This window comes from Hypanus sabinus, chromosome 12 (assembly GCF_030144855.1).
Source record: "Hypanus sabinus isolate sHypSab1 chromosome 12, sHypSab1.hap1, whole genome shotgun sequence".
NCBI lineage: Eukaryota > Metazoa > Chordata > Chondrichthyes > Myliobatiformes > Dasyatidae > Hypanus > Hypanus sabinus.
In genome coordinates, this window is record NC_082717.1 from 20,573,247 (window position 1) to 20,589,930 (window position 16,684).

At 38.6% G+C, this 16,684-nt stretch overlaps 1 protein-coding gene across 8 annotated transcripts in view; it reads right to left on the minus strand.

The window, feature by feature from the left end:
- The window catches only part of birc6 (baculoviral IAP repeat containing 6), a 253,706-nt gene that overhangs the window by 118,884 nt on the left and 118,138 nt on the right, over positions 1-16,684 (minus strand). For 5 of the 8 annotated variants that reach the window (XM_059985630.1, XM_059985634.1, XM_059985633.1 and 2 more), the window contains 9 exons: positions 15,898-16,113; positions 6,910-7,093; positions 5,489-5,647; positions 5,162-5,295; positions 4,107-4,260; positions 3,901-4,017; positions 2,676-2,821; positions 2,466-2,592; positions 2,170-2,280 (listed from right to left, as the gene is read on the minus strand). In XM_059985630.1, coding sequence (XP_059841613.1) covers positions 2,170-2,280; positions 2,466-2,592; positions 2,676-2,821; positions 3,901-4,017; positions 4,107-4,260; positions 5,162-5,295; positions 5,489-5,647; positions 6,910-7,093; positions 15,898-16,113 — 1,348 coding nt within the window. The remainder of the gene's footprint in view (positions 1-2,169; positions 2,281-2,465; positions 2,593-2,675; positions 2,822-3,900; positions 4,018-4,106; positions 4,261-5,161; positions 5,296-5,488; positions 5,648-6,909; positions 7,094-15,897; positions 16,114-16,684) is intronic. The other 3 variants (XM_059985635.1, XM_059985632.1, XM_059985631.1) reach the window with 3 other exon arrangements.

Below are 16,684 nucleotides of genomic sequence, written 5' to 3' on the forward strand. Positions count from 1 at the left end.
CTTTAACAAATAGTAAGCATATTAATCTAATACAACAAATGCAACACTTAAAATTACATTTCATTAAACTATATAAAATTACATTGCCACTCTAGCAAGAAAGTAGGCAAAAACACAAATTTAAATTTAATGTTTATAAATTTAAGGTTTCAGCAATTAAGTTACAGAGAAAGGTTGAACAAGTTAGGTCTCTATTCATTGGAGCGTAGAAGGTTGAGGGGGGATTTGATCGAGGTATTTAAAATTTTGAGAGGGATAGATAGAGTTGACGTGAACAGGCTGTTTCCATTGAGAGTAGGGGAGATTCAAACTAGAGGACATGATTTGAGAGTTAGGGGGCAGAAGTTTAAGGGAAACACGAGGGGGTATTTCTTTACTCAAAGAGTGATAGCTGTCTGGAATGAGCTTCCTGTAGAAGTAGTAGAGGCCAGTTCAGTTGTGTCATTTAAGGTAAAATTGGATAGGTATATGGACAGGAAAGGAGTGGAGGGTTATGGGCTGAGTGCGGGTAGGTGGGACTAGGTGAGATTAAGGGTTCGGCACGGACTAGGAGGGCCAAGATGGCCTGTTTCTGTGCTGTGATTGTTATATGGTTATATGGTTATAAATTCAAATCTTTTAAGTTGATATATTCATCAGAAACCGTCCATTCTTTGCCTTAACCTCTTGCAATTTACTCAGTTTTTACCAGTTATTTCTATACCTATATTTTGTTGATAATCATAAGCAGAGGTCACAATTCTAACATATTAAACCTACCTGACACTAACCAATTTAAAAATTAAAATTTGATGATTCATTTAATCACTGAAAAAATTATTTAGGACAGTACATCAACAGGCCCTGTGGCCCACAATGTTGTGGCAAATTAAATTAGTAATCAAATCTCCACTGAACTAATCCCTTCTGATCCACAATGACAATACCCTTCTATTTCATGCACATTAATGTAACTATACAAGAACCTCTTCAACATCTCTGTCATGCTTGCATCCACCTCCACTTCAGACAGTGCATTCCAGGCACCCACTACTCTAAAAAAAAACAACTTGCTCTGTACATCTACTTTGAACTTACCTCTTCTCACCTCAAATGCCTGCCCTTTGGGATACAGACATAATTATCTAAGGGTGTCTAGACTGTTGAGAATATAGTCACTTCTTACCAACTTTATTTTCCAGTTGAGGCAAAAGAAGTTAAAACAACTGAATCATACCAAAATTATTTATTAAATATGGAACTAAATTAACTAACTTATTTTGGAGAGCAGCTACTAGATCTTTTGTTACAACAGAATATTATGGATTGAACAGGTCTTTTAGTCAAGCGAGTTATCTGTAGCAATTTGCTCCAACTACTCATTTAACATTCCTCTTTCTCACTGTGATTCTAAAACATTTGTCGTCGTTGAAAATCTGCCGTACCATTCTGCTCAAAGTGGAGCTAATCTTTATCAAAACGATTAGTAAAATTTTAAATTATCTCTATCTTTAGTACTCTTGATGTGTCTTAGTGCTTTAAAGACAGAAATGTGTCAGAGGTCTATAAGAAGTCCATGACTCTATGAAGCAAAACCCAGAGTACTAACTTAGACTATGAGACACTGATAACTTTGTTTTAAATGTACATTTTTCACCTGGATAAAAAAAACAATTCACCAATAATCTACCAGGAACATGGTAATAAAGTATGGTATCTCAATCCAGAAAGGCCAGTCCATAGATAAACAACTGGGATAAGAGGCACTGAACCATCCAAAGGGCCATGTCATTGAAACAAGCAGTTATTTATCACAGAATTTTAAACCAATAATGCAAGAGTATCATTCAAGGTGTAGCTCAGTAAACCAGACTGGTTCAGACTTCCATTAGGTCATCATAAACCTCTCAATACTACTTTTGAAAATAGTAACTAACTTTTCCATTGTTTTCATTAATCCTTTTTCTAAAAACAACTCAAACAATTTTTTTAAAATGCAATTACAACAGGCACTCCAGAAAAGAGGTCAAATTGTAATTTGGCAAAGACAAAGCAAAGCTGAAGACTCCTTTCATTCAGGAGAGTTCCAAAGAAATGGTAACCTAAACTACCCTTCATGATCTATGGAAATTAAATTGAGTTATTAATTCTACAGAATATGAAAGAGAAATGCCAACAATGTGCACTTACCATTCAATTGCATGTTTGTCATAAGTGTAAGACTATGCAACACAAGGCACCAAGTCCGCAAGGAAGTGTTTGGGTACCAAGCCAATACGGTTAAGAGGCTGGATATTGAAGCTGCCATTTAAATGATAAGAGGTAATTTCAGAAACATTCAAAACTTGCATTACACCAAGATATGAGATTCCAACAGCAAATTAATGCAATTTTAAACTCAGTTATTCAAACAGAATCTATCAATCCTTCAATACATTATTGAAAAAAATAAAGGAAACAGCCTGATTTTGTAAGAAGCCACTCACCTTGATTTAAAGGGATTATTGGCACTCTGCTTGCATTAAATAAAAAAGCATCTGCTCCGGTATCTTCATTCCCAACAGAACAAGCATTCATGCTCAATGTAAGCCATAACTGCAGCAATGACTCCAACTGAAACAAAATTAAAAACTGCATTAAGAGTGGGAAAAGAGAAACTGCAAACTAAAACTAGTGATACGATTTGTTTTTCATACCTGAACATGGTGAACTTGCAGCATAGAGAAGAGTTTGTTGAAGCATGCACTTAGCATTGGAATCGATGGTGGTGGCATAATCAGCTGACCAGATGAATGCAATCCTCTCAGCAAGGAGTCATCAGTTCCAGGAGGAGGCTGAGATACTGAAGTAATTAAAATTAAGTAAAAAGGAGATTTTAATTTTTGTTACTATTGGCATGTTTTCTAAAACTTAATGCAGTCCTCAGTTCTCTGCAGCTGGTGAAATACAATAGAAAACCTACTTTCACTCTTTCATACATATTAGTGGGCAGAGTCACAATGCAGATTGGCAATTTTGCCTCTGATAACTTACTACTCAACATTTATTTATCCCAGTATTTTGTATTCAGGAGACCTAAACAAGCTAGATATAACATTCCATGAGGAATTTTGCATTTGAGGGCTTAGCATGTCCAGTATTACATAATTACTTGTGTTGGTGCCCATCTCATATCCCTTTGCAGAAAAGTACTCCAAAATGGAATTGTTTGCAAAATACAGCAAACTACAAAATAATTTACCCCATTAACAATTTGGTGACACCCAGTGTATACTTAATTGAATTAATTATTTTAAATGCTTTTGAAGCATTCTCCGTATGGAAGGCCAAATATCACTTAAGTACTTTTCACCGAAGCAAAGAGCTTCCAAATCGGAGCATCACAGAAGTATAATCATGATGCAAGTGTCCATTTCTGACTAGACACTGAGTGCACTGGAACCAAAGATATAGCATGAATCCAGATTCCCCAACACCATAATTAGAGTCAAACTAATAATGTCATCCCTAAAATGTGGCAATATTTAGAGCACATCACAAGCTACTTTATGTATTAATCTGCCTTCCTGGTTAATTAGAGTGATTTTTAAATCTGCAGGAATCGAGATAACAAGAATGCAAGAGGCAAATTTAGGCAAGTTCATGTGCTTTCAGGAAAGCCTTCCTCACAAAAAGAGTAATGGAAGTCATAATTTCCTCCCATATCTAAGGTGAATTTAGAATTTCAAAGTCTGGATTGCCTTAATCTGTATAAAGGAAAGCATATTACAAAATATGCAATAATGTGGTCAAAGAAAACTTACAGAGCAGCAGCCAAATGATGGATTAGACTAACTTCTTTCCTTACATTCCTATTATTTAACATTTTGCTCCAGTGACATATTCTGTATTCAGGAGAACTAAGCAAGCCAGATGTCTAACCTGTGGGAGATGTATTAGTGAGAGCCTGAAGAATGGAATCCGCTTCCAGAGTGGCCATCATCTTCAACATCAGCTCAGCTTGCTGCTCCAGACCAACCTCCAGACGAGCATCCAGTGCTGTGTTGCAAACAAAAACAAACCTATTTTGTCTGTTTTTAGCTCTTAACTTGGTGTCAAAGCGCAAAACAAAATTTAAACATACAAACCTTGTGATACGGAAACGGATATACTTTGAGATCCATTCTTCTCACTGGTAGGCGGTGGTTTAGGCATCTGAATTCCAACGCCACCAATATAAGGATTGTAACTGTAAGTGCCATAGTCCGTACCCCAATAATCATACCAAGTACTGCTAATAGGCTTTTGTGAATAAAAAAATAAAATGTTGAATAATAACACTAATTTGTTTAATGACCATTCTCTACCACTAATATTTTACTCGTAGTGATAGCATTATACACAAAGGTTAAAGCATAACTTGCATTGTTACAAAACGTCCATAGATGACAGCTAAAGTAGAAAGCAAACCCACTCACTGCCCTGAAATAGCCCAATTAAAATTACCCAAGTTGTGCTCAACCTGATCCTCAATTTACACACACAACCATTTAAATTATGTTGCCTCGGGCTCCCCAAACATAACTGAAGTATACATTTATCAAGTCGAACAAATATATTGTCTAATCAGAAAAAAACAGAAGGAATGCATAAGAATAGCCTGGAATGATAAAGCTGTGAATTGATCAATTTTAATTTAAATAAATGGCCAATTAACTTCTCTTTCCAGACTTATCATTAATTTCTACTTTTTAGTGTACAGTTAAGTTGCTGACACTCATTTTATATTTTTGAGATTTTGCAAGATAAAATGGACACGATAAAAGGGGAGAAAAGCCAAAGGACAAATTCTTCACTGCCCAAGGCAACACAATGAAACCCACTCCAGCAATAATAGCCAAATATTATGAATAAACTCTTCTCTGGCTTCCAGCCTGGTACAGAAATTGATTATAACTAACACTTCAAAGACAAACTCTGCCATCTTCCTCAGGGATGTTACTTGGACATGTCTAGTCCAGTGGTATTTAGAAATGCCCAGACATCATCCCTGTCATCGAAACATTGGTTGTAATCAACACCTGTATCTGGCTAGAAGCCTGAGAAGAATTTATTCGTCATATATGCCAGGAAAGCACTAGATCCTTTTTAATCAAATATTAGTTTTGCATGCAAAGATGAAATTTAAATGTGGGTACTATACCTTGAACACTTTGGCAGCAAGGGGATCTTCATCAAAGTCAACATCTAGGGGACCAATATCAACATCCATCAGGTCTTGTAGCATGTCAAAGTCTTTGTCTTTATCTTTTTCCAAAGATGATGCAGATGGAGCACCTTTGGATGATGAAAACAGCTTTAACATTGCCAAGTATGTTAACTAATGTATGGAAATGGACCACATACACTCACCAGGCAATTTTAAGGCTGTGCTTTTGTTTTTAATTTATAAAAACTGACAGTGTAACTTGTTCTTTAAAATTATTATTTTTTTTAAAAAAAAGGACAACCAATCCATTAAATCACTCACCTGTAATATCTGGGGTTAAAGGTTCATCTATAGATTCCACAAGTGGAATTACAGATGGTTGCGGGATGGAATCATCAGAGTCAGTAACCGATGCCCCTACATCTTCACCTGTGGCTCCTTCTTCCATCGTGTCCACAATTACTGGTGACAATAATTCACCTATTCCAAGTTTAAGTCAGTTGTAGAAGGTTACAACTTTTGAACAGAAATAAATACATACTACTTGCATGCAAAGCTACCCAAAATATCAACACAAAATGGATTGAATTTTGAGAAACAAAATCAAATTGAATCAGAGAAAATTTGAACAAGTTCACAAAAGGTTGATCAATTTTAAGAACAGTTAATATTGATTGACCTGTTGCACACAGGTTGGTGCATGGAATGCACTGCCTAAGTCAGTAGTGGAGGTAGATACACTAGTGAAGTTTAAGAGACTACTAGACAGGTATATGCAGGAATTTAGGGTGGGGGGGGGGGTTATATGGGAGGCAGGGTTTGAGGGTCGGCACAAAATTGTGGGCCGAAGGGCCTGTAATGTGCTGTATGATTCTATGTTCTATACTTCCAATAAAGCTAACTTAAAATATGTGAATGTAACAACTCAGTTTACTACGACACCTACTAGATTATAATCTTGAATCAGTAAAGTAATTCATTAACTTAGGCTTACAGAAAATGATGGCCATTTGAGTGGCTCAGCAGTACACGAGCCTCACAGAGACAGGGACCCTGGTTTGATCCTGACCTCAGGTACTGGTTGTATGGAGTTTCTGATCATAATGGTTTCAAGCAGGTACTTGTTTTCTTCTACACTGCAGATATGATGGTAGATTTAATGGCTGCAGTAAATTATCCCTTGGTATATGGAAGTGGCAAAAGAATTAAAGGGGAGATAAAGGACATGCCAGAGAGAATAAGCTATCATGAAGGTAGGGCCAAGGAGCAGGAAGACAGGATATGAAGAGAGGAAGAGTATTTTTATTACGTGTGCTTTATCTTAGAAGTGATTCTTGCCACACAAGCCAATAAATATGCCTTCAACTACATTCATACCTTAGTACAGTCTCTGAGGGACTTGAAGAAAGACACAGATGGAGGGTAAAGCAAGTCTGGAGAAAGTATAACTGGTGGGGAGTGGGGAAAGCAGTTTGTTTTGTTGCACATTAGCTGTGCGTTGTTCTGCTGAATATTCTGGATGTACCATGTTGGCACTGGAAGTGTGGTAATACTTGAGGGCTGTCCCCAGCATATCCCCAGACAGTTGATTGTTAACACAAATGATGCATTTTACCGCATGTTTCATTTATATATGTAATCTGCAATTTTAAAATTATGCTTTATGCAATACTTGAAAAATTATACAAAATAAATAATTTTTGAGGAAGAAACAAATAGATGTAATTTTTCTTGTTTCCTACCTGCCAAGATATCTTGAATCATACAGGTCAAAGAATACTGTGCCCATGCTCCACCCCAGGAGATATCTCCCCTGTTGAAGTCTGTTCCTACCAGCAGAAGCAGAAGTCTTTCGAGTTGCTGTTCATTAACTATTTCACAAAGATGAATTGTTGGCCTTGTAGCATTGGCAATCCGTGCCAAAACCTGCCAAGAAAATCCAGAGGTCCATTTACTTCCAGTTATAAGGACCACTGCAAAGACTCCACCATGCTCATCAGTCAGAATACAGACTACAAATTACATTTTCCATGTCTGACATTGAATCATGAAATAAAATTTTAAATTGTAATAGTTTTAGAAAGACAATTGCAACTAGAAACAGGAAGCCATCAGATGCTGGAGATTGGAGCAGCACACACAAAATGCTGGAGGAACTCAGCAGGCCAGGCAGCATCAATGGAAAAGAGTAGTCGACGCTCCGAACTGCCTGGCCTGCTGAGTTCCTCCAGCATTTTGTGACAATGGCAAGCACTTTCATTTTCTCTATTTTCACATGTTGGGGAGTTGAGATATCAACTCAAAATTAGAGAAGGATCTTTCAATTATAACAAGAAAATACTACTCAACAGATATTTGGTACTATTTTCAGACTGCTGTAGATACCAATTTAATTGCTATTGTTAATAAAAAGTTATCAAAGAACAAGGAATAAAAGATAATGCAAGGAATTAGGCCACAGACTGGTCATCTTACAGAATAACAATAGGCGTGATGAGCTACATTACTTCTAGGCAATGCTTAGACCCTTTAAATATCACACCATTTTATTTGAAAATCCCTCAGACCATAAAGGAAATACCAATTATAACTGCAGCCATTTGGCTGGACTATCTGACAGGATAGTTCAGTCATTAACCATAGCCAAGCCATAACAAAACAAAAAACTTACTTAAATTTGAATAAAACTGAATATTTGGATGTAAGATTTGGGATGTCACACTGCACTTTGCAAGGGCAGACTTGTGCAGTTAATATAGGAAGAATGAGATCAAGAAAGGGTACAGAGAAGGTTCAAAAGGGCTTGAGTTATCAAGAGAGAATGAATAAAATAGATCTGATTTCCCTGGAGGGAAGAAAGTTGAAAGTTATGAGAGGCATAGATAAAATAGATTGTCAATGTCAGTCTCCCATGCTAGGGGCATCTAAAACTTAAGATTAAAAATAAAAGCAAGGAGACCAGAAGAAAATATGAGAGGGAATATATTCCATGCTAATATTTAGTAGTTGGATCAAGCTGCCAAAAGTGGTGGCAAGGTCAGAAAAAGTAATAATTCAGAGGCATCTGGATAGATACTTGAACTTGCAGGGCATTGAGAGATATGTAATACAAATAAGTGGAATTAATGCTCTGAGTAGCTTTCTATGCTCTACAACCCTGATTCAATTATAAATACAGAGACACAGGTCTGTAACTAGCATTCAAATGGTAAATTAAGCGAATTAACAAGTGGTTGCATGCTTTGTGCAATTTTCTCCCATTTTTCTTGCAATTACTCTTCTATAAAAACCTCACTTAGTTTTTCCACAAGTGCCTTTGCACACGTTTGCACTTGCACAAATTTAAAAGGACCAAAAGAAAAGCCTTACAAAAACTCCAGGTTATTTTTCTGTAGGACAGAAATTCTGATGCCCACAAATACCCGGCCAGGATCTGTAAACTTAAGAACCAATGTTATACAAAAGGTTTTCTTTTACAGTCACTCAGTTAAACAACATTTAAATAAGACCATAAGACACAGGACCACAAATAGGCTAACCAGCCCATCACGTCTACTCCACCATTTACTCATAGGCTGATCCAATTCTTACAATCATCCCCACTCCCCTGCCTTCTCCACATACCCTTTAATACCCTGACTAATCAAGAATCTATCCATCTCTGCCTTAAATACACTCAATGACTTGACCTCCACAGCCGCTCGTGGCAACAAATTCCACAAATTTACCACCATCTGACAAGTAATTTCTCCACATCTCTGTTCTAAATGGACATCCTTCAATCCTGAAGTCATATCTTCTTGTCCTAGACTCCCTTACCATGGGAAATAACTTTGCCATTTCAAATCTGTTCTGGCTTTTAACATTTGGAATGTTTCTATGAGATCCCCCCTCATTTTCCTGAACTCGAGGCAATATAGCCCGAGAGCTGCCAGATGTTCCTCATACAGTAACCCATTCATTCCCGGAATCATTCTCGTGAGTATTCTCTGAACCCTCTCCAATGACAGTATATCCTTTCTAAAATAAGATCAAAACAGCACACAATACTCCAAGTGTGGTCTCACGAGTGCCTTACAGAACCTCAACAACACATCCCTGCTCTTATATTCCATACCTCTAGAAATTAATCCCAACATTGCATTCGTCTTCTTCACAACTGACTCAACCTCGAAGTTAACCTTTAGGGTATCCTGCACAAGGACTTCCAAGTTCCTTTGCATCTCTGCATTTTGAATTCTCTCCCCATCTCAATAATAGTATGCCCGTTTATTTCTTCCAAAGTGCGTGACTGAACACTTTCCAACATTGAATTTCATTTGCCACTTCTTTGCCCATTCCTCTAAATTATCCAAGTTTCTCTGCAGATCTCTGCTTCCTCAACAGTACCCACTGCTCCACCAAATTTAGCCACAAATCCATTAATCCCGTAGTCCAAATCATTGACACGCATTGTAAAAATCAGCTGTCCCAACACCAACCCCTGTGGAACTCCACTGATAATTGGCAGGCAGCTAGAAAAGGATCCCTTTATTCCCACTCTGTTTTCTGCCAATCAGTCAATGCTCCACCCACGCTAGTAACTTCCCAGTAATTCCATGGGCTCTTATCTTACTAAACAGCCTCATGTGCGACACCTTATCAACTGCCTTCTTAAATAGCGGAGTAACATTTGCAATTTTCCAGTCTGAAATGTACATTTTCAGCACATCAAATGTTTAGACTACATACTTTTTACTTTATAATCTTTCAACTTTGTAACACTAATATACTGATGGAATTTAAACACCTTCAGTTTCAAATCAGTTATGTTTTTAAAGATTGTTTTCAAGTATTTAAGATTGATTTCACCTTCACCTCAAAGTCACTATGAACACAGGACAATACTTTCCAAAACTGCATCATTAATAACCATCACTCCACCGTACAATCAGAAATTTGATGATAGTTATAGAAAGCTCACTGTTCACTTCATTCCAAATAGATTTGGTGGAAATGAGAGGAAAATGTGAGCAACACAAACACTTACGTCAGGATGCTGCTCGTTGTCTATAGCTCAGCATTTAATACCATCATTCCCACAATCCTGATTGAGAAGTTGTAGAACCTGGGCCTCTGTACCTCCCTCTGTAATTGGATCCTCAACTGCCTAACCGGAAGACCACAACCTGTGTGGATTGTTGATAACATATCCTCTTCACTGACGATCAACACTGGCGCACCTCAGGGGTGCATGCATAGCCCAACCGCTCTACTCTCTCTATACACATGACTGTGTGGGTAGGCGTAGCTCAAAAGCCATCTTTCAATTTGCTGATGATACAACCATTGTTGGTAGAATCTCAGGTGGTGATGAGAGGGCGTACAGGAGCAAGATATGCCAACTAGTGGAATGGTGTTGCAGCAACAACTTGGCACTCAACATCAGTAAGACGAAACAACTGATTGGGGACTTCAGAAAGGATACGACAAAGGAACACATACCAATCCTCAGAGGGATCAGAAGTGGAGACAGTGAGCACCCAGTTTCAGTGCTGGGTGTCAAGATATCTGAGGATCTAACCTGGTCCCAACGTATCAATGTAGTTATAAAAAAAATGCAAAAGAACAGCTATACCTTATTAGGATTTTAAAGAGATTTGGCATGTCAACAAATACACTCAGAACTTCTAGAGCATTCTGACAGGCTGCATCACTGTCTGGTATGGAGAGGCTAGCACATAGGACTGAAGTTCCATCTTGGGTACTAGCCTACAAAGTAGCCAGGACATCTTTATGGAGCAGTGTCTCAGAAAGGCAGCGTCCATTATTAAGGACCCCCAGCACCCAGGGCATGCGCTTTTCTCACGGTTACCATCAGGTAGGAGATACAGAAGCCTGAAGGCACACACAGCAATTCAGGAACAGCTTCTTCCCCTCTGCCATCCAATTCCTAAATGGACATTGAAGCTTTGGACACTAGCTCACTTTAAAAAAAAAATAATTCTGTTTTTGTACTTTTAAAAAAATCTATTCAATATACATAATTGATTTACTTATTTATGTTTTATTTTATTTATTATTGTTTTCTCTTTCTGCTAGATTATGTATTGCAAATTTTATGTCACATGCCAGTGATAATAAACCTGACTAACTAAATGTAAAGTCATGTTTAATGGTTGATAGTGGACTCAGTCATGGAAAACTACAGCAAAGAAATGAGCTTTTCAGCCCATCTAGTTTGTGCTGAACCATTTAAACTGCCTAGTCCCATCAACCTGCACCAGGACCATAGCCCTCCATACCCCTGCCACACGTACCTATCCAAAAATCCAGCTCGCATGCACCACTTGCACTGGCAGCTCATTCCACACTCTCACAAACCTGAATGAAGTTCCCCCTCATGTTCCCCTTAAATTTTCACCTTTTACCCTTAACCCACGACCTCCAAATGTAGTCCTACCCAACATCAGTGGAAAAAGCCTGCTTGCATTTACCCTATCTGTATCCCTCAATTTGTACACCTCTATAAATCTCCTCCTCTCAATCTTCTATGTTTAAAAGAATAAAGTCCTAATCTATTCAATCTTTCCTTACAACTCAGGTCCTCCAGAACTGGCAGGATCCTTGTAAATCTTCTGTGTACTCTTTCAACTTTATTTACTCTCTTCCTGTAGGTAGGTGACCAAAACTGCACACAATAATCCAAATTAGACCTCACCGTCATATACAACTTCAACATCCCATCTCCTGTACATAATACACTGATTTATGAAGGCCAACATGCCAAATGTTCTCTTTACAACCCCAGCCTGCTGTGATGCCACTTTCAATGAATTATAGACCTGTATTCCCAGATCCCTTTGTTCTACCACATTCTACTCTGCCCAGCTGTTCACTCTGTAAGACCTACTCTGGTTGGTCCCACCAAAGTGCAACAACTCACACTTGTCTGCATTAAATTCCATCTGCCATTTTGCAGCCCTTTTTTCCAGCTGGTCCAGATCCCACTGCAAGTTCAGACAGTCTTACTGCCAAGACAAAAATCTGCAGATGCCAGAAATCAAAGAACACACACACAAAATACTGGAGGAACACAGCAGGCCAGGCAGCATCTATGGGAAAAAAAAAGCACAGTTGATGTTTCGGCCCAAAACTTCAACTGGGCTCCCCCCCAAACCCCCATAGATGCTGCCTGGCCTGCTGAGTTCCTCCAGCGTTTTGTGCATGTTGTATAGCCTCACTGCCGCTCACTAACCCACAATTTCGGTGTCATTCATAAAATTGCTGATCCAGTGAACCACATTATCATCCGAATGAATGATACAGATGACAAGGACCCAGCACCAATCACAAGTCTCCAGTCAGAGAGGCAACCTTAAGCTACCACTCTCTGGCTTCCACAAATCCAACATCTAATCTAATTTACCAACTCAGCTTGAATGTTGATCCTTCATGAACAACCAAGTCCCCATAGACAACATCACTGTCTTGCCTTCATCCACTTTGCTGGTAACTTCCTCGAAAAACTCTAAGATTAGTTAGACACAATCTACCACACATGAAACATAAAAACATAGAAAACCTACAGCACAATACAGGCCCTTCAGCCCACAAAGCTGTGCTGAACTTGTCCTTACCTTAAAAATTACCTCGGGTTACTCATAGCCTTCTATTTTTCTGAGCTCCATGTACCTATCCAGGAGTCTCTTACAAGACCTTATCGTATCCACCTCCACCAGCCTCACCAGCAGCCCATTCCACACACTCACCTCTCTCTGTGTAAAAAACTTATCCTTGACATCTCCTCTGTACCTACTTCCAAGCAGCTGAAAACTGTGCCCTCACATGCTAGCCATTTCAGCCCTGGGAGAAAGCCTCTGACTATCCACATGATCAATCATCTTATACACAATGAAGTCACACCCACCCATGAAGCCATGCTGACTATCCCTAATCAATCCAAGTGTATCCATACACTCATACATCCAGTTTCTTATAATACCTCCCAATAACATTCCCACTGCTGACGTCAGGCTCACTGGCCTATAATTTCCTGGGTGGAACAACATCAACTATCTTTCAGTCCTCCAGTACAGTACCTCACCTGTCGCTAATGAGGATTTAAACATCTCTGCTAGGGCCCTGTCAATTTCTGCGCTTGCCTCCCTCAGAACAAAAGGAAAACTTTTGTCAGGCCCTGGGGATTTACCCACCTTAATTTACCTCAGGATAACAAACACCTCTTCCTCTGTAATCTTTTAACAGTCCATGACCTCACTGCTACCTTGCCTCACTTCAAGAGACTCTGTATCAACGTCTAGAGTAAATATATATGCAAAAAAATCTATTTAGGATCTCCTCATCCCTTTTGTCTCCACTCATGGACTACCATTCTGATCTTCTGGAAGACCAATTTTATTCCTAACAATCCTTTTGCTCTTAACATAGCTGTAAAATTTTTTAAGATTCTCCTTCAAATTGTCTGCTAGGGCAACCTCATACCTTCTTTTAGTCCTGCTGATTTTCTGCTGAAGTGTTCTCTTGCGTTTCTTAAATTCCATTGACTGAAGGGTGGCTCATAACCCATCACAAAGTAATCTCTCCCCACATGCAGCAAGTTTAGTCTAGCATTCAAGCATAAACTGATAAGTAGCAAGGAACATTTGTAACTCTAATGGAAGTCAGCTGCAAACTCCAGAAACACCTCCATGTCATGCTTTTTGAAAACTTTCTTGGTGATCAAATTCCAGTTTACCTTGTGTTAACATTATGAAAACTTTTGTTTTTGGCATTTAAGCAGTTGTACTGAAATCCACACCGCAACCCAGCCCAGGGATATTGCTTCTACCTTTTTAATTGCAAGAAAACAAGTCTTTCTATTTTTCTTGTTAAATTGATTTTTATGTAAAGATTCTGAATGTACCTGCAATATCAGGTACATCCAGAAGCAATGAGAGACCTTTATATATGTGACCCATGGTTAAACCAGCAATTTAACATTTTTCCAACAGTTTCATGGGGAGTTTATTCTGGCCAACTATGCGAGGATTACATTGCACAAGGACTCTGCCCTGCCAGCAAGAGAATCTGAATATATGTAATTGAGGCCATCACCATCTCATTCTCAGAAATGTGTGGCATTGAGCTTTAATTACTTTTGAAATTGTGTAAAACTAGTAGCATTTTAAGAATTGTAGTTTCCTACAGGAAAATCCTCAAGTTAAAAGATCATTCTGTTGAAAGCAGCACAATTTTCATTGCCCTGTTTTTTTGTCTGTTCATTTGAACAATGCCACAGAGAATCCATTTGTTCTTTGTATTTCTCACTACTAACCTTTGCTCTGCCACCAGTACAGCACACTGAAGAAAGGATTTCAGTAATCTGATGCATTATGATTCCTGTACCGTTTTTTGAGACCAGACCAATTAGCCTGAACTTAATCCAGCAACTTCACGTCCCAGGAAAAGCAATGTGGAAACAATATCCTTAAATTTACCCATGAAAGAATCATGTTACCCGAGCCATTTTAATTAATTAAACAGAATTTAACCACTGCTCATTTTTAGGCTTTTATAGTAAAAACAGTTAACAGATGTTCCTGCAGTTAACATCTGGTACACTTCAATATGGTGTTTATTTCATAATTGTTCAACTAACAACGCTCAATTACAGAATTTTAAAGTTGTAGAAGACCAGAAAAATCAGATTTTTCAAAGTCACAGAATTTTTTTTAAAATTACAGAGACTTGCTGGGGGAATAGAATTCCCCATTGGCACATGAAGCGATGACTGGAGGGCATATATTAAACTCAGAGTCAATAGAATGAGAGACGTTAAAGAAATGGTTTATAAAGAGAGGACCATTAGTAGAAAAACAGTAAAATTCACAATGAAAAACATGAACCAAGGAATGGGATAAATAAAGTTCACCTCTTGAGAACTTTCTCAGGACATTGTCTCATCACCTTTCAGACAGCTGACACATGATGAGAAAGTGTTAAGCATCCTGTGCTGAGGTGGGATTGGGGTGAGAAAGGAGAATGGTGGGCAAAGGTTGGAGGCAACTTCTAGAGGATGATCACAGGAACACAAAGGGCTACAGGTCCTGGAATCTGATAAGGTGGTGATAGTAGGAACCATTAATGGAGAGGTTACTTACGACTCCCTTTATTTACCAGATTCAGGTACTGGTAGCCCTTTCACCTTACAAGCTGCTGTCTTCATCTTCCCCCATCTTGCTCCATTTTCCTTGTACATTCCTCTCTGTCCACCTCCACCTATCCACCTGCCATGGATCTTCCAACAACACCTCTTCCCCTCTCCAGCTCAAACTCACCCTCCCCAGTCCACCTATCACACTATAATCCTCTCTTCTTTATACAAGGCCATATCCCCTTTCCACCAAGGGTTTCAACCAAGATATTGGCAACTCCTACTCCCCACACTCAACCCCACAACCACAAATATCAGTCAGTCTAGAGTTTCTCCAGATTGTTTGCTGCTGCAGATTCCAGCATCTACAGTCTCAGATCTTTACAACATAAACAAGAGCACTGCGTTAACAATAGTCAAATGTAGGTTTGACCAAGAAGAGGATTTAAACAAAGTTAACTGAATACCAAATGTGTAACAGCAATATCTCTTTAGTCATTACCTTTGGGCATTAGGAGAGGATATAGGATTAGGCAGTGAGGTAGTTCAAGGAACATTTTCATTTCAGCAGCCAAGAGCATATGTATGCACTTACCTTGCAGACAAAGAGCAGAAGATCTGCATGACAAGTAAAATCCATGGATAGAAGAAACAGTGCAAGCTTCTGCACCACAGCAATGCACCGATCATGAGACAAAGTAAACGGAAGTGGCTCCACCTCTGGGGAGTCTTTCGTCGAGGATGATTCTGCATCTACGGTAGTGCGAGGCCACTCTGCAGTCCGGCGCAAACGAATAAGGTCCTTGAAATGCTGTTGTGAGATAAAAGTTTGGGTAAAATGCTATTAACTTTTCAATTAAATTGGACCAACTGAATTTATACACTGAAATAATGTTCTAAAAATTTTAAACAAAAATCTCTGCTCATGAGGAGAAAAAAATTGCCATTAAGCATTGCATTAACACAGAATCTGTTTTCTATTTACAGGGGATTTTGATTTAAAAAAAATGCAGAGAAATTGTAAAAGGGAACCACCCTGTACATCATAATCCAAACTCTTTACAGCATCTCTGGTAGAGACAGGGAGCTGGGCCTCTTGCCCCAAGAACAAATCTCATTGCAAGCTCAGCTCTAGGTTCCTCAGGGGCTTTTGGAGGGAGAGAAAGTAACAACTCTGTTGCTCTTTCAGCTTAGCTACAGGAGTCCAAAATGCAACTCTGTATTTGGAAAATAGCTAACTGGACTTAGAAACAAGGATGTTATTTTAAAAACAAAGATTTTCAAATCGTTGCACACTTTTTAGTCCAACTATTTTGGTAACAATTAGTGATTTGAAAAGCTAAACATCTTAATTAACAGTGCAATTGGCAAATAAATCTGCA